This window comes from Micromys minutus, assembly GCF_963924665.1.
Source record: "Micromys minutus genome assembly, chromosome: 4".
Classification (NCBI taxonomy): Eukaryota; Metazoa; Chordata; class Mammalia; order Rodentia; family Muridae; genus Micromys; species Micromys minutus.
In genome coordinates this window covers 75726764-75748638 of record NC_137973.1, presented here as the reverse complement: position 1 = coordinate 75748638, position 21875 = coordinate 75726764, and the positions used below count along the sequence as shown (strand labels likewise).

The 21875-nt window shown below is 40.7% G+C and overlaps 1 protein-coding gene across 1 annotated transcript in view; it reads left to right on the top strand.

Moving 5' to 3' along the window:
* The window catches only part of LOC308420148 (uncharacterized protein), a gene marked incomplete at both ends in the record, with an annotated part of 44951 nt that overhangs the window by 21922 nt on the left and 1154 nt on the right, over window positions 1-21875 (top strand). Inside the window, 14 exons of the mRNA XM_080916054.1 lie at window positions 715-805; window positions 5770-5939; window positions 7212-7352; window positions 8006-8153; window positions 8487-8595; window positions 10100-10277; window positions 10470-10697; window positions 12485-12709; window positions 14530-14707; window positions 15873-15973; window positions 16440-16664; window positions 17007-17271; window positions 18966-19133; window positions 19730-19969. Coding sequence (XP_080772180.1) covers window positions 715-805; window positions 5770-5939; window positions 7212-7352; window positions 8006-8153; window positions 8487-8595; window positions 10100-10277; window positions 10470-10697; window positions 12485-12709; window positions 14530-14707; window positions 15873-15973; window positions 16440-16664; window positions 17007-17271; window positions 18966-19133; window positions 19730-19969 — 2467 coding nt within the window. The remainder of the gene's footprint in view (window positions 1-714; window positions 806-5769; window positions 5940-7211; window positions 7353-8005; window positions 8154-8486; window positions 8596-10099; window positions 10278-10469; window positions 10698-12484; window positions 12710-14529; window positions 14708-15872; window positions 15974-16439; window positions 16665-17006; window positions 17272-18965; window positions 19134-19729; window positions 19970-21875) is intronic.

Sequence of the window (21875 nt, the reverse complement as noted above, 5' to 3'; positions counted from 1 at the left end):
CAGGAAGAGAAAATGATGTCTGTTTTCATTATAAACCAGTGGAAAGAAAAACACAAACTAATTTCCAGACAGCTTTGGGAAACTCAATAGATAAGAAAAAGCAATCTTCTGTAGACAATGGGCACATGTGGGTGAGTTCACATTGGAAAGGCCCTCCAACTTAACAGATAAATCTTAAAAATTAATCTTTAAAGTGAAAGAACTGTCTAGCTTTGGATTATAAAATCTTTACATGAAAACTGAATAGATGTGGCAGAGCATAAGTGTCTGCAGCAATCAGACAAGATAGGAGGATTATAAATTACATTATAATTCTACATTGTAATTAGAAATTAGCCTAAACTACATAGCTCAGTTTTAGGCTAACCTGAGCTACACTGCAAAATACCAGCTCCAAAAAGAAAATGTTTAAAGTCTGCCAAGGCATTATTATATGTTCTCTGCAGTTTTTTTTATTTTTTTAATGAGAAAGCAAAAGAAAAACAGGCAAAATCCATAAGTCAGCAAATTGCTTTGTTGTATGAATCTCAAGAGAATGCTCGAGAATGGGAACATACTGAGGAAGGGTTTTGGAGGCTCAGAGGGTTAAGGTCGAGTGAGTGGCAGGTTCTGGCAAGGATACTATGAAGTTCCGGTTCTCGATACCGATCAAGGACAAGCAGGAGCCTGTGAAGCAGCACTCGTGCAGGATTTTCCTCCTTCACACCCTCTAAGGGTAACTCTGGCTTTGTGGTCACTCTGAGCAGCACAAGCATTTCCCAACATAGTTTCAAGATGGGCTTTAGAGAAAAGCCATATTCAAACCGTACCAAAGGCCTAGAGGCAGTGAGTCCTACCTGATGTTTACCCAAGACAGAGTCTTTGTCGTACAAGACCTATCAAAGAAGTTCACTCTCTCTTAAACTCTGAGCTGAGACCTACTATTTAAGTGGATAGAAAAAGAACTGAGCCATTTCTAAGATTACTCTCTGGCTACCCTTCTGTGATGTGTCGTATATAATTTGCAGATTGGCTGAAGACTTAGACATAATGACATAAGCCTTCAACACTGGCCCTTGGAAGGCTGAGGCAGGCAGATCTATGCTGAGTTTGAATTCTGGTACAGTCGGGTCTCCTTAGAAAGATTGTCTCAAAGAAGAAAATGAAACCAAAGGCTTTCCTGATTCTCTTCCCCTTGAGAAGTTATTTTCTGATCCTGGGTCCGCTAGTGCTAAGCTATAGCTCTCTGCGGAACTTTGCCCACTCTAACTTGTGTTTTGAATATGATTTTATCCCAACATAATCCATTAAACAAGTCCTTTGGAGGCAGTGCCCACACTGACCCCATCCTTCACCTGGACAGGGCTCCAGGAAGGGTCACAGAACACAGAGACACATGCTCATCTTTCGTGTGAGTGGAAGGCAACAAGAGATTGACCGGGTGCTAGAGGGTCACTCACTACATGTGTAGCCCAGCAGTGTAGGGTACCAAATGTTCCGGGCATTATTTTATTTTATTATTTGTTATTATTATTATTCCATTCTAAAATGGTCCTTTTAGAAAGTGCTGCTCTCCTCCGTTTCCAGGTAAGGAAATGGGGAGTATAGGGGTTAAAGTTGTGAGGGGGGAGTTTTCTTGCCAGAGGGAAAAATGTATGTAAGGTGATACGTTATGTTTGTCCAAATTCACCCAAGATAAACGGGTGGGGAGCATTGGCGGAGACTCAGGTAGATGGAGGGAAAAACTGTCTCTAGTGAGGACTGAGTGGGAAGATTTCACAGGCTTTATCAAGCTTGGGCAGCAAGCTGGGACACGCCCAGTAGTTGAAGATAAGAACACGCAGAAAAGCAAGGGTTTTGCTGCAACCAGCTGGTTTGTTTTCCCCACAGTCTTTGGCAGTTCAGGGACTTATTCACAGCATACACCCTGGAGGACTCTGTTTACAGTTTTACAAAATAAAGCCATGAAAACGAATTTTAATTATCGATCTTATGTGAGCATTGACAGCTATAACAGCTTGTGGTGTTTAATAATAGCACACGGTACTTACTGAGTGCTTCAAGTGTCAGAGTCCTGCTTGAGGTGTTTCCCTGTGTTGTCTCACGTGACAGTTCTGTCACTGACAAGACGAGAGTCTCCATTCCAGGAAAAGAATAGATTTCCCTCACTCTATATTTTTTAAGATTTTTTTTTATCAGTGTAAATTACATGTATGTGTGTGTGTCTGTTTATGGTTGTGTGCGTATGAGTTCCGGTGATAAAGCAGGCCAGAAGCATTCCTGAACCTAGGGTTACAAATGAATGGGAGTGCCTAGCATGGGTTCCTGAAACTAAACCCAGGTCCTCTGAAAGAGCAGTATATGCTCTTAAGTGCTGAGACACAGCTCCAACCTGCTTTCTTGTCATTTTTGTTCTCTGTGAATTCTAAAGACATTGGATGAGAGAAGATAATCTTGGCTCAGTTCTGTGAATCCAAATGTTAACCTCTTCCAGAGGCAGCCTCACACAGGAATAGCATTGCAGACATTACCTTAGTCTAGATAAGTGCCACCTAAAATTAGCTATTACAAAAGCTTTCAAATACATGAACAAAAGCAAGCAGGCTTCACAGAGAACCAAAGAGAGACCCAAAAAATAAAAATAAAAAATAGAAAGGGTCTTTATTAAAATAAGACTTTAAATTTTCAGTGAATACATTTGATGATAAACTGGAAAATACCTATAACTCATTTTCACCTGCCTCTTTGGAAGTCAGACCGCCAGGCATAGTGAGGCTCACCAGTAATCCAGCACTTGAAAGTAGAGGGGGATAGACCAGGAGTTTAAAGACATCCTGAGCTACATAACAAAGTTAGAGGTCAGCCTGGAGTACACAAAAGCTTATTTCACAAAAACTGAATAGGAAAGAAGGAAGAGAGGAGGGAAGGAGAGAGAAAGAGTAAAGAAGGAAGAGAGGGAGGGAGAAAAGGAGGGAGAGAGAGAGAAGTTGTGATGGTTTGTATGTGGTTGACCCAGGGAGTGGCAGGATTAGAAGATGTGGCCTTGTTGGAACAGGTGTGTCACTGTGGGTGTAGGCTTTAGACCCTCACCCTAGCTGTCTGGAAACCAGAATTCTGCTAGCAGCCTTCATGAAGATGTAGAACTCTCAGATCCTCCTGCCTGGATGCTGCCATGCTCCCACCTTGATGATAATGGACTGAACCTCTGAATCTGTAAGCCAGCCCCAATGGAATATTGTCCTTATAAGAGTTGCCTTAGTCATGGTGTCTGTTCACAGCAGTAAATCCCTAACTAAGATAGATAGAGGGAGATAGTGAGGGAGAGAGGGAAGGGGAGGAGGGAGAAAAAGAGACTTAGAGCTGATTGGCCATTGCTTCTATACTGAGCCCTCGGTGTTATGTCTCTCCATGGAGCAAAGTACAACTCAGAAGTAAGCAAGAGAGAGAGAGAGTACAGTCACTATTTAATAAAGTTTAATTAATTTTGACTTGACTTAAATCAAAGTGACATACAAAAGGAGAGATCTTCGGTCTAGAGTATTGTGACAATGTGGTCTTCCATTTTGTTGTCCACTTTTGAGTTTAGATCCTACTAAATGATGACATTGAAATATTTCTGCTTTCAAACTGATCAAAAACTAATAGTAAAGTCCTGAAAGGCTTGTAATTAAACCGAAATTTTTAACGCAGACCTGGCTAAGAAAGGCCACTGCTGGGCCCAGTACATAAACAAGACAGGAAGTCTATCATAATGGCCACATTCTCATGAATCTCTTACTGGCAGCTACTGCTCAAATGGAAAAAGAAGGAAGTACTCAGAATGATTTTTCAAGATTAATTCTTCTGATCTAACTTCTGAAAGTTATGGTGTGCCAATATGTTTCATATCTGTAGACATTATAGTTTAAATGGCCTGAGACCAAATACCAAATTTCCCAGTTCTGGGCAAATGAGCTTCTCCACACCCACATTTTCTACAGAATGGTCCATTCCCTAATAGTTCTGATTGTCTTCATCATGAAGAACGTCCCAGTTCCGGGCTCCCTCCTGGTGTAATATAGTTCCCTTATAGAAGCATGATTGCTCTATTTTGCATTTAAGTCTTATTGTGTTCCCATCTGAGCCAAAGGACAAGTTTCCAGGTTCTTTGGAGCCAATGCCAGCATTGCTCAGTTCTCTATCGAGGAAGAACAGAGCACTGGCCTGGGACAGAGAACACAAAGAAACACTCATCTTTATTTCACAGTAATAAATAAGAATGAAAAAAAAACCAACCAACACATATTTGCTGGTGTGTTTTATGTTCAGAACCTCATGTGCACGGAACCTACAAAAACTTTTAAATATATATGTATGCACTTATTAATATATGTACACATGTCTAAATATATAAATATTTCCTGATTGGCCAATTTATTGTTATTTGTATGTATATAATAATTTCAGGGCTGACCACTTGATATTGTATAACTATTGCTGGACTTTTTGCTACTTTATGGGTTCTTCTTTCTTTCCCCCTTCTCCACCTTTTCCACCTCTTAACACTAGATAGGATAGAAAAAAAAGATAGGAAATGGGGTGTCATTATTATTAAACTACTTTCTAATAATTAGGGTATCCAGTTCCTTAGGGCAAGTTCGATCTTCGATGTCAGGATATCTAATTTCTTCTTATTGTTTCTTCTTTGCAAATGACTACTTAGCACCCCTTCGCCAATAGCATCCATCCAATAACCAACAACCCACCATCAGCAACCCCACCTCTTGGGACCCTAACATTATACACCCTCTGAATAGTCCCCAGGATTCCAAACATCACATACTCACAGAAACGACCAGCAGCTGGTAAAACCATGTTCCTGCTAGAGCATGAGGCAAATCAGAGTCAGCTAATTTGGACAGTCTGAAGCAGCCCCATGTTACACACCTGGGATTAAGAAGAAATCACACTCCCACATTTCTGTGTCTTTAAAGAAATAAAAAACTCTCATTCCAGATGACCCTAGGAAAATCATCTTTTTTTTCTCTTGTTGTTTCTGGCTCCACCCCCCAAAGGATCTACTCCATGTGTAGCACAGGAATATAAGGTCCCACACCCTACTTCACATGTTATGACATTTAATCTTCACAAGATTCCTTTTAAAAAGACCTCACTGACCTCTTTTTGAGTCAGGGAAATTGAGGCTGAGAGAGAAGTTACACCCAGAAAAGCAATCTTCTGCTAACAAGAGTGTTTAAAGTCTCCTAAGAAGATGTGTTGCTAAGATGAGCATAGCAAGGAGGCAGAACAGAGCAGTGACTCACAGAAGCTGAAAAACATCAAAATGCTCCAAGAAAGATAGTGTGGGAAGATTTCACAGGTAAGGCGCATCAAGCCTGGGCTGGCAAAGTAGAATATTGTCAACAGTTGGAAGTAGGACCATGCATGCCAAGGTGGTTTCCCGCCTGATAGCTGGCTTTTCTGGTATCCTTTTGAAGTTTTGGGGACTCTTCATCGCCCACTTAAGCACTGGGAGGATTACAGTTTTGCAAAATAAACTCCTGCAAACATCTTAATTAGCAAAACTTTGTGGCAGCTCCCCACTGTCTACTTACTGGCTTAGAAACTACAACAAATGTGTTTACCACAAGACCAAAATCCATATCACTTAACAACCAAGGCTTTAAGTCAGGAAAGTCCCAAGAGATATCAGCATTTCTATCATATTATGCAAATGTTCCTGGCTTGGCTCAAATTCCTTTCAAGGCAAACACATAAATACCCTTCTGTGCCACCACCGTCTCACTGTAGCATGTGTGAACATGGTGCCAGGTCTGAAGGTCCTTCTGGTCCTCACCCTGCATCTCTTGCAGGGTGTGAAAAGCTCCATGATCCATCTCAACAACAATGGATACGAGGGTGTGGTCGTTGCAATCAACCCCAGTGTGCCAGAGGATGAAAGACTCATCACAAGCATAAAGGTAAGAAGGGTTTGATTACCTGTGTATTTCCAGGTCAGTAATCCTGTTGCCTGCACATCTGAGCTCACACACAGTTACACACTCACACACACGGTTTTACTCTCCCAAAGGGTGGCTTGACTGTCTTCATCATGTCTGCAGTATTATCTACAGTCAAGATGGGACTGTGCTTAGCTTTCTATTTCTATTGCACACTAAAATCTGTGTTCAAGCTGTTAATAACTTATTAACTAGGAAAGGTAATCGACTGCAGAGCAGTGGAGAAGATCTCCTACTTTATTCTAATAATGGTGCTTTCCACAGTCCATGCAGCAGATGGACACTGGCTCCAACAGCTTGTCCTGCACACTCCTCCCGTTGCTCCGACATGCGCAACTGTGGAACACCGAACATCCTTACGTTTCTTACCTTAAAGAAAATCTTACACATGCTTAAATTTTATTTGTTTCTAATTGCATTTGTTTAATAATAATGTTTGTGTAATGTGTACTTTGTCCTTAGGGCCTTGCACATGTCTGTGTGGTGCTTAGGAGAAGAAGGCTTGGTTCCTCTACAAATGGATTGACTCGTTTGTAGGGTTGTAGCAGTCATCAAGCCAAAGCAAACCAGTCTTATTTATCTCTATTATTAGCACCTGAGCAAGACCAGAATGACTCAGTGGGTTATATGCACAGCTGCATACACATATATGTACAATAATTAAAGATGAGGTCATGAATGTGTTAGGGAGAGTGAGGGTTATGGGAGGGATAGAGGACGGATATAGATCCATTCTATATAAAGTTTGCAAAAACACGTTTTGTTTTTGTTTTTTAATAATCTGGCCATTTATTTATAGACTCTACTTGGGCGATAACTCAAAATAAAACAAAAGCAATTCTGACTAACATAGAATTTAATAATAACCAGACTTTGAACTCCATCTTAGTTTAAACACTGCAATTGTAAGAAAATTGATTAAATAAACAACTTGTCTACAGACTTCTGACATTAATCACTTTTATACCTCACCCGGAGATGGCAGTTCCATTTCCAATCTAACTGCCTACTGGAGGGGTGGGCAGGTGAAGGTCAGGGTTAGCTTTGGGCATATGGAAATGAGTTTATAGACTGAAGAGATTCGGCCAAACGTATCCCTTCTTTTTTTCAGTTACTCTGTGCAAATGTACTTGAGGAAGAGGAGCCCCCTTTTGCTTCTTCTGGTTTGGGTATAAACGTTTATGCTCAGTTTGTTTTGAGATTGCTACTACAATGCACTTCTCATTTTCTCAGGAAATGGTAACTCAAGCCTCTACTTACCTGTTTGAAGCCAGCCAAAGGAGAGTTTATTTCAGGAACGTAAGCATTTTAGTCCCGATGACCTGGAAGTCAAAACCTGAGTACTTACTGCCAAAACGAGAATCATATGACAAAGTAGGTTTCATGTCAATCTCCTAAACTGTTTCATGTGCCTTTTCCAAATAGATATTTACAGGGTTTAATAATTATTAATCATTAAGTTAGTAATAAGTAAAATATAACTTTTCTTGTTTGTGTGTGTACATGTATGTGAACTATATGTACACATCCATGTGTTTGTGTATGTGTGTGTATGCACACATGCTCTCCCTCAGTGTTCATGTGTGTGTGTGTATGTGTGTGTCTGCGTGTGTGTGTGTGTGTGTGTGTGTGTGTGTGTGTGTGTGTGTGTGATCATGTAGGAGTCAAAGGTTAACATTGGGTGTTTTCCTCCATTTGCTTTTAGCCTTTGACTTTTTAAGACAAGGTCTGTTACTGAACCTGAGAGTCATCAATCTGGCTTAGACCAGCTAGAGAGCAGTCTCCAGTAGTCTGCCCATCTCTACCACATCACCACTGGGGTTACAAACACATGTCCCCATGCCTAGCTTTTGAGTGGGTGTTGGAACTAAAACTCAAGTTCTTGTGCATAAACAGAAAGCACTTAACCCATGCAGCCCTCTACTCTGCCCCAACTTTTATCAGTTAATCGAGACAGTCCTTGTTTGTAAAACCCCTTGACTCTAACGTTCCCAGAATCTGACTGGGTCTGTTGCTCTGCATTTTAGGCAGACGTCATAGTTGCTGATCCTCATCTGAAATATGGAGACGATCCCTACACCCTTCAGTATGGACAGTGTGGGGACAGAGGACGGTACATACATCTCACTCCAAACTTCCTGCTCACTGAGAACCTGCATATCTATGGACCCCGAGGTAGAAATGTCTATCTTTTTCTTCTTCTCTCCACGGGGAAAAGCAATCCACTACCATTAGTGCGCATTTCTAAGACTTTAAGAAAACTAAGCCTTAATTAATGCCTGTGTCTGAAATTATGGTAGTTATATTCCACCTATTTGTGCATTCAAATTTATATACAAAATGGGTCACTTGTAACTAGCATATCCAAATTTTTGAGCTATGAAAAGTATCGATTTCTTGGGGTCGGTAACAGTTTGAACTTGGGAAATAGACAAAGTGGTTGAAAATATAAGGAAACTGTTCCAATATTGTAACTTCAGTTTTGTAGATGACAGTCTTCTCTCTCAGGCAGAGTGTTTGTCCATGAGTGGGCCCATCTCCGGTGGGGAGTATTTGATGAGTACAACGTGGACCGGCCTTTCTACTTGTCTGCCAAGAAAACTATAGAAGCAACAAGGTATCCACGTGACCTGTCTGATTCTACAACTTCCTATCTATCGATCCTCAGCTTTCCGAATTGGGCAGGTCGGGGGCAGGGTGTTTAGACAACTCACCGCAATGTTCAAACTGTATATTTTGTATTAACACATATCTGATTAATTCTGGTGTCCCCACCTTGGAATGAAGATATTCAGATATAGGGCCTTAACTCAGCACTCACTGGAATTTTACAAACATTGTTTATTGATAGCAGAAAGATGAAATAGGTAAGCCCAAAGACATCAACAAACTGCAACTCGATCCTACTCACATTTTCAATATAATTTTACACTTTGATTTCTTCATGTGTATTTTATATCGATTTTGTGTAGAAAGAAGACAAGCGACACTTGTCTCTTCTTCCTTCTTTACCTCCTCTTGTGCCCTGCCCCTCCCCCTTTTTTTGTCTCTTTTATTCCACTTCTTTCAAAACTTTGTAGGGTACACCTACTTTATGGAGGCCAATTATGTTGCTAGATAGTTTTGTGATAAATATATTTTACTTTTAAACTGGTGGAAAACCATGTGTCTCATGAGGATACGAGAGTACATTTATTTTTAAGAAATAAAATTCTCAGGGAAATCTAATCAAACCCTATGCATAAACCGGTAGGTATTTAAGCCTTTAAAAGTGACAGACACTTAGTATACTGAGAAAAATAGGAAGTTGATGTCAAGAGTCTCTGAAAGAACATCTATCATTTAAAGTAAAGTTCTAGAAAACACCTGCCCCTCCCCCGCCCCGCCCCTGCGCGGTGTATGCACTCAAGTTCAACTGAGAGCTACGCTGGCCTCTGATTTCACCTTCACACCACAAAACTATCTCCAGATCTTTCTGCTCCTCCCCTTTAAGGTCTGGTTGATTGGCAATGCTGAGAAAAGCTTTCCAGGCAGCATGTGTGGGCCTCTCGGTCTTTGTCCTTTTTTTTTTTTTTTTTTTTTTCTTTTTTAAGCATCTAGGATGGCATAAAGGCAAAACTAAACAAAGAATTATCAAACAATAAATGCTTTGTAAACTAAGGAGTTTCCTTAAGACCAATTATTAAAAGAGGTATATCTCTGGTTCCTATAGCATGCCAGAAACTAGCTTTCCATGATACGTGTTTGGGGCTAGCCCCTAAAGCTAACTCTCTTGGACACATACATACACATGCACAAGATGCACATAGACCAAACATAAACGTTTAAAAAGTAATAATAATAAAGGCTCAAAACCATTGTTCCTATTGCAATCCGCAGCGAGCTGAGCACAGCCCTGTATGCACTCTTGTCAAAACGGAGGGTTTGGTAGATGATGACCAGTCGCGGTTGCCACAGAGAGAGGTTTTAGGATGCTGATTTGACTCCTAGTACTGAAGAACACAGGGATTAAAAAAAGACTGGGGCTGAGGAAGCAGTGATGTGGCAGAGGGCTGACGGAGCATGCGCAGGCCCTGACGTCAAAACCTACCACCGCCAAGGTAGTCCAATTCTTATTACAGGTGTTCCACCCGCATCACTGGCACCAATGCGTTCCATGACAGTCAGAGGGGCAGCAGTGTGACAAGGCCATGCCGGCGTGACTCGAGGACAGGGCTCTATGAACCCAAGTGTAAATTTTTCCCAGGCAAATCTCAGACCGCCAGGGCCTCCATAATGTTCATGCAAAGTCTCAATTCCGTAAGTACCTTCTATTTTTTTCCTCGCTGCCAGTAAAGCATGTAAAATGGAGGGGAAAGTGTCTACATATAGGCAGGATTGTCGGGAGACAAATCCTGTTCAGGATGCTCATGACAAATCTGGCTTTGAAAAGAAAAAAAGATGATCCCTTATAAATTATTACAATACCATGTCTTAATTGATTTTTTTCAGGTGGTTGAATTTTGCACAGAAGAAACCCACAATACGGAAGCCCCAAACCTACAAAACAAAATGTGCAATCACAGAAGCACGTGGGACGTAATCAAGGTGTCTGCTGACTTTCAGAATGCCCCTCGCATGACAGGAACAGAAGCCCCGCCTCCGCCTACATTTTCACTGCTCAAGTCCAGAAATCGAGTGGTCTGCTTGGTGCTGGATAAATCCGGAAGCATGAAATCAGTAAGTCATTATATGCTGGAGTAACTTGAGTATTTAAGCTAAATATAGAATTATAATTTACTCTAGGGTTTAGTTGTAGTAAATGTATATATATATACATATATATGATCAAATATATGTGTGTGTATATATATTCATGATCAGAAAAATATCTCTCCAACAATTTTATGTAAATAAGTACCTAGAATAAGTTTTTAAAAGCAGATTATTAAGCCAGGCAGTGTGGCTTATGCCTTTAATCCCAGGACTTGGGAGGTAGGGGCAGGTCAATCTCTGAATTAAAGGCCCAGACAGCCAAAGCTATACAGAGAAACCCTGTCTCCACCAAAAAAAAAAAAATCGTTGTTGTTTTTATTGGGTTATAGGTCAATTTTACTCTTTAACTTTCAATTTTTGCTAGAAAAAAAGTACAGCAAAAAGACAAAAAAATCTTCAATATTTCATTTGTTTTATTTTTATTACTGCATTTGCTTTTCCTCTCCAAAACTGTTATATTTTGGATGTTTTGTAATCCAATTTTTGTAGAATATACCATAAACACTCCTCACCAAGAAGAAAAAAATATTTCTTGAAAAACACGCATACGAAAACTGAACCCAGACCCATCTTCATGACATAAATTGTAAAGTGCTTGTCACACTTCATACATGTACTAGTATAATTGTAACATATAAAACCCCACGGCCCTGCCCTGTCTTACTTCCTCGCTCCAAGTCAGCAATTATACCTACAACTCTGAAGGGTATTGAGTAATGACTCGCTGAATAGAGAAAGCACAGGCAACTCATTAGTGGCTACCTGTCAAGAAAGACGAATCCCCTTTCTCGGCATCCAAGAACTGCCCAACTCTCCTCTTGAGCCCTCCCCCATCCGCACAGGGATGTTGATATTGATGGACTCGATATTGATGCCGCGAATCAGAGCCAAGTTCGTAGTGCAGTGACCACGTCCTGTCCAGAAGAGGGCGCCTCACAGCCCCAGCGCTAATGCTCTTTCCATCTCCTTCCTCTCCTGCTGTTTCCCGGACTGGGGAGAAGGCAGGATACAGTGTCTCATTATTCTCAGCACTTTGACCACATAGGAGTCTCCGAATTTACCACTTCCCCACTGCAAAAGGAAGCTTCCATAAATGCCCCCAGAAACTAAGACCCCGAGGCGGCATTAACCTGTGGGTATAAACATTTTTCGAAGGCAAAATGTAAGTATCTGATAACATGCGCACTTGGCAAAACCGGTAGTAGGTTCCCCACTACAACCTCCGACCACTCCAGCCTCGGGCTCATGACCATTTCTGCATTGTGAGTCATGAACTCTCTCTTGTGGAGAGGGTCCCATGTCCGATCAGAAATAATAAAAGTAATTTCCTGGGCTGGAGAGATGGCTCGGCGGTGAAGAACATTAACTGGCTGCTCTTCCAGAGGTCCTGAGTTCAATTCCCAGCAACAGATGGTGGCTCACAACCATCTGCAATGGGATCCAGTGCCCTGAGGACTGTGATGGTGTACTCACATACATAAAAAACAGACAAAAATGATAGTAATTTCCTCAGCTGATACTTCCAAATAGAAAACTATTGGATAGTAATACAGCATAGATTTGAGGTCTTTCACAACTCTGACAACTAATATTTAAACAACTTAAACTTTTTGATAAGATGAAAGAGTTAAGTTTTTTTAATGTCCCTTAATTATTACCATGTTCTATAGCCCATGGATAACTTTGTCATTCGTTAATCTGTCAAGATTTGAAAGAGACTCTGCTGTTGTTCATACATTTTTCTCTTACAGGAAGACCGTCTTATTCGCATGAATCAAGCGGCGGAACTGTACTTAACTCAAATTGTTGAAAAGCAGTCTATGGTTGGATTGGTCACATTTGACAGCGAAGCCCAAATCCAAAGCTATTTACTAAAAATCACTAATAGTAGTGACTACGAAAAGATTGCCGCAAACCTCCCTCAGGAGGCTTCTGGTGGGACTTCAATTTGCCGTGGACTTAAAGCAGGATTTCAGGTAATCTTAAATCTAATGTAACTCGCTGTTTGCTTATTGCTTTCCACCCTACCTGTCTACCTTTGAATAGGGTCAGGAATTCGGAGTTCTCCCATTTAATAGCCTATGGTCAGAACCCAGACAAGGCACTTCTGAAAGAGAAACAAAGTAGCTTTAACTATTGTTTACAGCCACACCCTCTCGGTCAGGCGCTGCTCCACTGATAAAATCCGGAGAGGGCGAACTCCCCTAGGGCAAACGATTACCACAACCTCGTAGAGGAGCTCTGCCTTTCTCTGGGATCTCATTGGTAGATAGAATTTGTACGGATAGAAGATAATGCCGCTAAGTGGATAGAAAGAAGTTTGTGACAACTATATGCTATGGGTAAAAACTCAACGCACAGTGAACAAACTCAGGTGGCTATAGGTTGAAATGGTGACTGGACCTGAAAATGCAGACTTCTTTCTGAGCGCTGTACCCAGAGGTTACAGTATCTGTGTGATTCTCTCCCACCCCAAGTCAGCCTCCAGTGAAACGGTTCCTTCGCTCGTCCTCCCTTTGTGGAAGCCATCACTGCTACCGACCACTGACTCATACTATCCCTTAGCTCGCTTCGTGACACGCTTGTCAAAAACCACATGGGTTTTAAAACCGGAGATGCTCCCTCTGCCGTGTATCATCTAAAGGATCTTGTGAAAGTAACTCGATATTGGAGATCGGTCTCCTGAACCCAGATGACATGGTTATTAATGGTGTTTGCCGAATTTAACTGTGGCAATTATAGAAGCAAACGCTCACAAAGGTTTGCTATTTTGGAAAATAATTATCATATGTCTAGTCAGTTCCAAAATGTGAGTAAAATAAACAGCTTTTACTTAATAGAGTCGTATCAGGACATAAATGTATTACTTTCGAAATTGTTAAGAAGAAGCTGTATACCATCTGCACAGCACATTACTGTCTGTGCTAAGTGCTATAGACCCGTGATCTTGTATCTTTGTGCTTTTAGAAATTGGATAACATTATTAAAGCCATTCTGCACAGAATGAAGCTGAACATTAGACTAATGAAATCTAATGGATCATAAGACAATTGCCAAATCTAGGATTGAGAACCTTATCTCTACAGTCTATAAACTTGATCATTACTCTAACGATCTGTAAGAGATGGTGTGTGTGTGTGTGTGTGTGTGTGTGTGTGTGTGTGTTTTAGGAAAATCTCAGTAAAAACTAAACATGAATTAGAAAATGGAATTTCTTCTCAAGGTACCTAAAACCAAGGTATCTAACACCAAGCCTCTTAACTAATAATGTTGGTAGAAGTCAGAAAAACATGAAAACCAATTATAACTGAGAATATATCAACTTCTTCCTTCAGGATAAGCCAAGGTTGTTTTGTTTTAGGAAAATCATGAAATTCTTTAGTAGTAACTAAATAAAATACATGCAAAAGTCACCTATTAAAATACTTCAATCTTGCCTGTTCAACTTTGGTCATGACTTTCAGATGCTATTGAGTCGGAAGTCAACCTACAACGGTCTGAAATCTGGCATCTTCGTCAGTTTTGTGGGGGAAGTAATAACAACAGCTATTAATGTTCACTTTCGGTGTTTATTCATTTAGTAGTTACTATATGCCAGAAACTGTAATTGGCAATTTGTTCAGTCTCAACTGAGTAGCCAAAATGTGTATATCTGAAGGGTTAAAAGTACTGAGAAGTTTAGTGTTTGCTCATTTCTGTGTATCAACTCAGCTAAGAAAGAGAATATTTTTATAAAATGTGTGTCATAAGTTTATTCAAAAGTGACAGCATTTAATTCACATCCTGCTTTTCACAGACAATTACTTTGAGTGGCCAGAGTACTTCTGGGTCTGAGATCATATTGCTAACAGATGGGGAAGATAATCAAATTAGCTCGTGCTTTGAGGAAGTCAGACACAGAGGGGCCGTCATCCACACCATCGCCCTGGGGCCTTCTGCTGCTCGAGAACTGGAGACTCTGTCCGACATGACAGGTACAACTTCCCAACAGAGTCTGGACAGATGTTCGTCAAGTGGGAAGCTTTTCAACACTTCACTGTCTTAACATTGATTTTTTTATCTCTTCCTTGACCTTCAGGTTCAGTTCTTTCCTTTCTCTGCTTCTTCACGTGACATCGTTTTAAATTATTCAGTCCTTCGCTCACTTTCTATCCAAAGTGTCAGCTCAATCCCCAAATACCATTCAATCCCGCAGTAGAGATTTAGATGTCTCATTTTTAGGTGAGGAGGTCGAAACCTGGAGACTGCAAATGATTTTCTCAAGACTACAATTAAAACCCTGGTCACCAGCTCGGACTTCCGGCCGGCCCACCCTGCTCCCACCATCTCGCGAGATCTGAGTTTGGAGTATTTCTGTGTCTTCCGAGCTTTCTCATCACACCCTGACTCAGGATCCCCCGCCTGGGGGACTTGCAGGACCTTCCCGTTGGCCTTGCCGACATTCTTAGTTTAGTTAACATGCACTGGTTGGTATGTTTCTGCCGTTTGTCTAACTCCATCCTTTGTCATCCAGTCTTAACTAAGTCTTTCCACCCAAAAATCTTCTCTCGCGCCCCCATCGTTATTGCTCACGTTGTTTCTGTTATAAACCGCCATCCTTTGATAGTCTAGGTGCGTTTTGATCCAACTAAGAAATCAGCATCTGATTCATACATACCAAGAGATCATGAGTCTCACCTTCTATAGAGCCACTGGGTAGGTACTTAGGCCAATTTTACTGCTGCACAATTTGCTGATTTGCATAAAATGATGAAATTTGCCTCATTCTTACATGTTCCCGTTTATGTTTAACTTATCTATTTTGAGTAAGAGTTTTGATTGAAAGTAAGTCCATCCCATTCTTAGAAACTCATCTTTTGTGGAGTTGAAAAAGAAATGTTAACTCTAGGATGGTGAGAGTAAAGGTGCTTAACTTCAAGTTCACAACCTGAGTTCAGCTCCTGGACCAACATGGTGGAAGGAGAGAAGCAATCCTGACTTCCCTGCAGGCATGTGTGCACGTGCACACACGTGCACATAAGCACACACACGGGCACACACAAATATAATTTTTATTTAATAATAAAAGAAATATTAAGTGGATTTTAAACTAAATCTCTGATAGCACATTTGGTTTTCCCATTTAAAACTCCCCTTTAGGAGGGCTTCGTTTCTATGCCAACAAAGATGTAACCAGCCTGATGGATGCTTTCAGTGGGATTTCGTCTGCAAGCGGCAACATCTCTCAGCAGGCTCTGCAGGTCAGCGCATGGAGAGAATACTTTGCAATAATCCCTCACAGTTGCTATAAATTCCTGTTATGTTTCTTATTCCCTGTTCTTTCTCTAATAAATCATTCTTTTTGCCAAAAAAAAAAAAAACAATCAATCCTATTATAAAAAACAGCATTAGTGAACTTTCTTTTATAAGGCATATAAAATATGGTTACCTTTTCTCTTGCATTCTTCTATTTTTAGTTTGACATGGTGTGTGTGTGTGTGTGTGTGTGTGTGTGTGTGTGTGTGAGAGAGAGAGAGAGAGAGAGAGAGAGAGAGAGAGAGAGAGAGATTGGCAGATAGGTGGGTTGGAGAAAGTTTTAAATCTTCATCATTACAACTGAATCTTAAATGTGAATTTTAAATTACTCTGAACTGCCTAAATTAGAAAATCCCACTACTTAAAATAGCAAATAGGATTTATGCGTTTTATTTTTTATTTCTGTAACAGTTGGAGAGCAAAGCCTTCAATATCAGAGGGAGGACATGGGTAAATGGTACAGTACCCGTGGACAGTACCGTTGGCAACGACACATTCTTCGTTATCACCTGGACAGAACAAAAGCCAGAAATTATCCTTCAAGATCCAAAAGGAAAAAAATATTCAACCTTAGATTTCCAAGACAATAAACTAAACATTCGGTCTACCCGACTTCAAATACTGGGTACTGCAGAGGTAAGTCTGTTCTTTTCCCGATGTCTTATTAATCCATTCCTGTGCTTAGAAATAAAGATGTGTTACGTAATCAGTATTGAAACAGTGACAGAATAGTCTTCGTTAAAAATTAAGTCAGATATCTAAGCATTCAAATCTATATTTTCTATTGATTTTTAATGATCACCTATTAAAATGATTATTAGGTTAGGAATGTAAGCCTCTACTATTAGTAGGACATTTGCCTACCATACATGAGGCCTGGGTTCCAAATTTTTAAATTTTGTTTATATTTTCCCAAGCAGTTGTACATCCCAAGTAGCAGGAAACCATTAGCAAAGTTCTTAAAGAGAATGTTTTCAGACAGGAACTTGGACTTACAGCCTTAAGAGTGCCAAGTCTCAGCTGCTAACCGTGACAGTGACCACTCGAGCAAGAAATCCCACCACGCAACCACTCATGGCTACCACTCACATGAGTCAGAGCACAGCCCAGTACCCTGGCCGGATGATTGTGTACGCACGGGTCAGCCAAGGGTTTTTGCCTGTTCTGGGAGCCAATGTCACAGCCATTATAGAAGCTGAAGATGGATATCAGGTCACCCTGGAGCTCTGGGACAATGGGGCAGGTAACGGGAGACTGTATCCACACCACTGAACTAATATTTTCCTACAGGACTCTATAACTTAGAAGTCAACCTATTTTTTTAAATACTTACAAACCTATTTGAGTAACGATGTCTAAGACTTTTTACTAGGTTATCTTGACAAAGCAAGCATAGACAAGAGCACATCTGTGTTGGTTAAAGCCTGTTACCAATTTCATGTTTCCCAGGGAACTTGAGAGTAAAGATTTTCCGTTTTCACTAACATTGGGAGTGTGTATATGCTTTTTGTGTCTAGACATATTTTCTTTGCTCTGGTAAGTTTCTTTCTTAGTATTCATTATGTATGCTTATAGGCTTTCCATACGAGTGTGTTACAGATTTACCCACACTCACCCTCCTGTACCTCCTTCTCTCCCTCCCCCTCCCTTCTGCCCTCTACCTCCCTCTTTCTCTCTCTGCCCCTCTCTCTCTCCTCTCTCTCCCTCTCTGTCTCTGTCTCTGTCTTTCTCCCTGTCTCCCTCCCCCTCCCTGCTCTCCCTCTCTTCTCCCACCTCTCTCCCTCTCCCTCTTTGCCTTCCTCTCTCTCCCTATCTTTCTCTTCCTCTTTCTCCCTCTGTCTCTCTCCTTTTCTCTTCCTCCTCTCTCTCTCTCCCTCTCTCTCTCTCTCTATTTCTCTCATTCTCCCTCCTTCGCTCTCTCTCTTTCTTTCTCCCTTGCTCTTACTCTCTCTCCTCTCACTAATGCCCTTCATTATCCTGGTCTCACGTCTACCTTCAGATATAATTTTATTTATGTAAATTTTAGTAGCTATGGATGAGAGAAAACACGTGGGTATAATGCTAGGTTCTGTATTCCATTCCAGAGGTGCACACAGACGCTCTTAGGGCAGCACCACGCTATTTGTTATTGTGGATCTGTAGTATAACTTACAGACAGTGCCATGCCACCAGCATTGTTCACTTTATTTGGGATTGATTTGGTTATTCTTTTGTGTTTCCGTGTGGATTGTACATTTTTTTCCTATTCCTGTGAAGAGCATCATTAAAGCTCTTATTGGGGTTGAATGACACTGCAGATTGCTCCGGGCTGTGCGGCCATTTTCACTGTACTGCTCCTGCTGAGTCAGCACAGAAAGCTTCCCACCCACCCCATCTCGCTGTGGCCCTTTCAATCTCGTTCTTTAGTGGTTTAAACTTTTCACTGAAGAAGTCTTTCACGTCCTGGATTAAGGCTATTCCTGGGTAATTTTTAAGGTGTTATAAATAATATTGTTTTCCCTCATTTCCTTCTCAGCATCTTATTATTGGCGTATGGGAAAAGTTACTGACTTTCTAATCAGTAAAAATCTCACATCAGATAAGCTTCGTTGGGAACAATACTGTCATCCCACAAAAGCTGGCTACTGATTTTTACATTGGTTTCATATCTTGCTTCTTTGCTAAATATCTTTGTCTGTTCTGAGGGTTGTTTTTTGATAAGTTTCTATTGTGAAATAAAAATAACTGTTAATATTAATAAATGTCTACTATAAATTATGTTTTCTAAAACAACAGCATTAGCATATGCATATATATATCAGGCTTTATATCAAAACAGTATGATCTGGTGTGTAAACCGTGCCACACTCTGACAAACTCTTATCACCAATGTGCACAAACAGCAGCAATATTCATTTTAACTTATTATGTGCCTAATCCCTGTGCTTCGTTATCAAGGTGCTGATACTGTTAAAAATGACGGCATCTACACAAGATATTTTACAGATTATCATGGAAATGGTAGATACAGCTTAAAAGTGCATGTCCAGGCAAGAAAAAACAAAGCCAGACTAAGCTTAAGACAAAAGAACAAGTCTTTATATATACCCGGCTATGTTGAAAACGGTAAGTAACATTAAAACAGATATGTGTTACCTGCAGATAGATAGATGATAGATAGATAGATAGATAGATAGATAGATAGATAGATAGATAGACTGACAGATAGCCCAAATATATAATTATGGAGTCATCCTTGTGATTTAAAACAATATTCACTTCAGTGGGCCCAGCATAAATGACATTTCCACATATTTTGTTAACATCTTCCTCAGTTTGTTTCATTTCCAATGAAAAATACTTTTCCTGACTTCATGGTAAAAGCCAAAGCTGAATGAAACACAATTATTGTTGCCACAGAACTCCCGTGAAGGTGGTGGGTAAAGCGGGAGTTAGTTTTAACTTACCACATTTCAAAATGATATTTAAGCAAGCTTTCCTTCCTCTTATTGTTTTAACTTTTAGCTTTATGTGTATTCCCCAAGTGAGTGTTGGGTCTTGAACCCAGGTCCTCTGGAAGAACAGCCAGTACTCTTAACCACTGAGCCATCTCTCCAGTCCTTAATTATACTTTTCGGTGTCTATTTGAGCCCTGAACAGATGTAAGGTCAGCGTGAGACCTGACAGTATGAGAGTCAAAGACCTGGGGGTGCTTTTCATAGGTAAAATCATACTGAACCCACCGAGACCGGAAGTCCCAGGAGCAGATACAGAAGCCACAGTGGAAGACTTCAGCAGACTAACCTCCGGAGGGTCGTTTACTGTGTCTGGAGCGCCCCCTGATGGCGACCACACTCATGTGTTCCCACCCAGTAGAGTCACAGACCTGGAGGCTGAGTTTGAAGGTGATCAGATTCAGCTTACATGGACGGCCCCTGGCAAGGTCCTCGACAAAGGAAGAGGTGAGTTTGATGATGAATTTTAAAGTTTCTAAATGAAATCTCACTGGCCTTTATTCCTAAAGTTTTTTTTTTAATGTCTCACTTATAAATAAGATTTATGGAGTGTCTACTATAGGACATTATTCATTTATTTTTAAATATAAAAACTGAACTTCAAGAAAGCTGAAGTTGGCCAAAGTTGTTCCTGTATTCTTTATTTAAATTTCTAGACTCTATGATTAAGTACCTGTCCCCAACCTCTGCTTCCTGTATGAGTGACCTTGAAATTACTTTAAAACAAACACGAGGAGCTTTCTGTTGCAGTCTTTGCTTCCTAAGAACAATTTGCTAAGTATTTCTATACATAGACAGCTCTGTTCACTAATCGTTAGTTTTTCAAATACAATCAGGTTTCTATGGACAATCTCTACTCTCCGTCACCAATTAATCGCAAAAGACACACAAGCCCCCAGATAATTTCAAATAGTCCACACCAAAAGAGGACATTAGATGTTTTTCTCTCACATATCAAAACATAAGATTTTTTATATCAATATCAATGGCTGAGGTAGATTACTAAAGTCAGTATCTGTGTGTTAGCCAACACTTCTATAAGCCTCCTCCTTTTCTTTCCTGATAAAATAATAGTTTTTTTTTTTTTAAGGCATTTCAGACAGCCATTAGCTACTGCTTACTACGCCCTAAGTCGTACTGAGCACCTTCATACATTTATCATTTATAATTCACCACTGAAACAGGACACATTCCAAGAGGGAGGCTGGTGGATGCTTTAAACAACTAAATATGTTTTATACATTTAGAAACTGAAGCTGAGAGAAGGGCTAGGAAGGTGGCCTGGTGAGGAAGAGTGCTGGACCTAATTCTGGGCGTGGTGGGGCATACCTGTAACTCCACACTGAGTTGGGGAGCAGAGACAGGCACCTGAGGGAGGGTTGTCACTGCCCTGGTATAATACCCAGAATGGTTAGCTCTGGTGGTCAATGTTTTAATTCAAACTAGAAACTTTTTGGAAATGGCACCAAGTGCTTGAAAGTCAAGCCAAAGGGTTTTTTTTTTTTTTTTTTTTTTTTTGTTGTTGTTTTTTTGTTTGTTTGTTTGTTTGTTTTTAAAGACTGCTTTTTTCAAAGTGCAGATCAATGGAGTGAGAAAAGCAAAGTCAGTTTTTGGCCTTCACATACCCACACTGAAACTGGAGATGAGGCACATTAATGAATCACAGAGAGGCGTTGGAGGTGGCTCAACAGGCAAGAGCACTCACTGCTTGTTCTTCCAGAGGACCCAGGTTCAATTCCCAGCACCCACAAGGCAGCTCACCATCATCTGCTCCCTTCTGGCCTCCTTTACACCAGACATGCACATGGTGCTCAGACATACAAGCAGGCAAGACACACACGTATTAATATAAAGTATTAAAGGGACAGTAGCGTAGAATTAAGGGCTGGTGGAGGTTGAGCTGGGTTCTGAGCACATGCTCACTAAGCTTCTGTGACCTTTGACTCCTCCTCATCATATGTCCTCCTTCCAGGTCTCTGAGTGCTCCCCCATTGCTCCTTCCTTCAACTTGATAAAAAGTCACAGAAGACACTTTGTACTGCACATGAACATTATATGTTCCCTGTTCTAAACTAAAATTAAGTTTTGCTCTTTCTATGTTTTTCTATATGGAAACCTGGATTCTGGGTGGAAGCCTGGTATCATCGTAGGGTTTCATTGTTGTGAAGAGATACCATGACCACAGCAACTTTAATAAAGGGAAACATTTCATTGGGGCTGGCTTACAGATTCAGAGGTTCAGTCCAGTATCATCATGGCCACATCCAGGCAGGCATGGTGCAGGTGGCGCTGACAATTCTACATCTTGCTCCAAAGGCAAACAGGAGAAGCCTGAATCCCTCAGACAACTAGG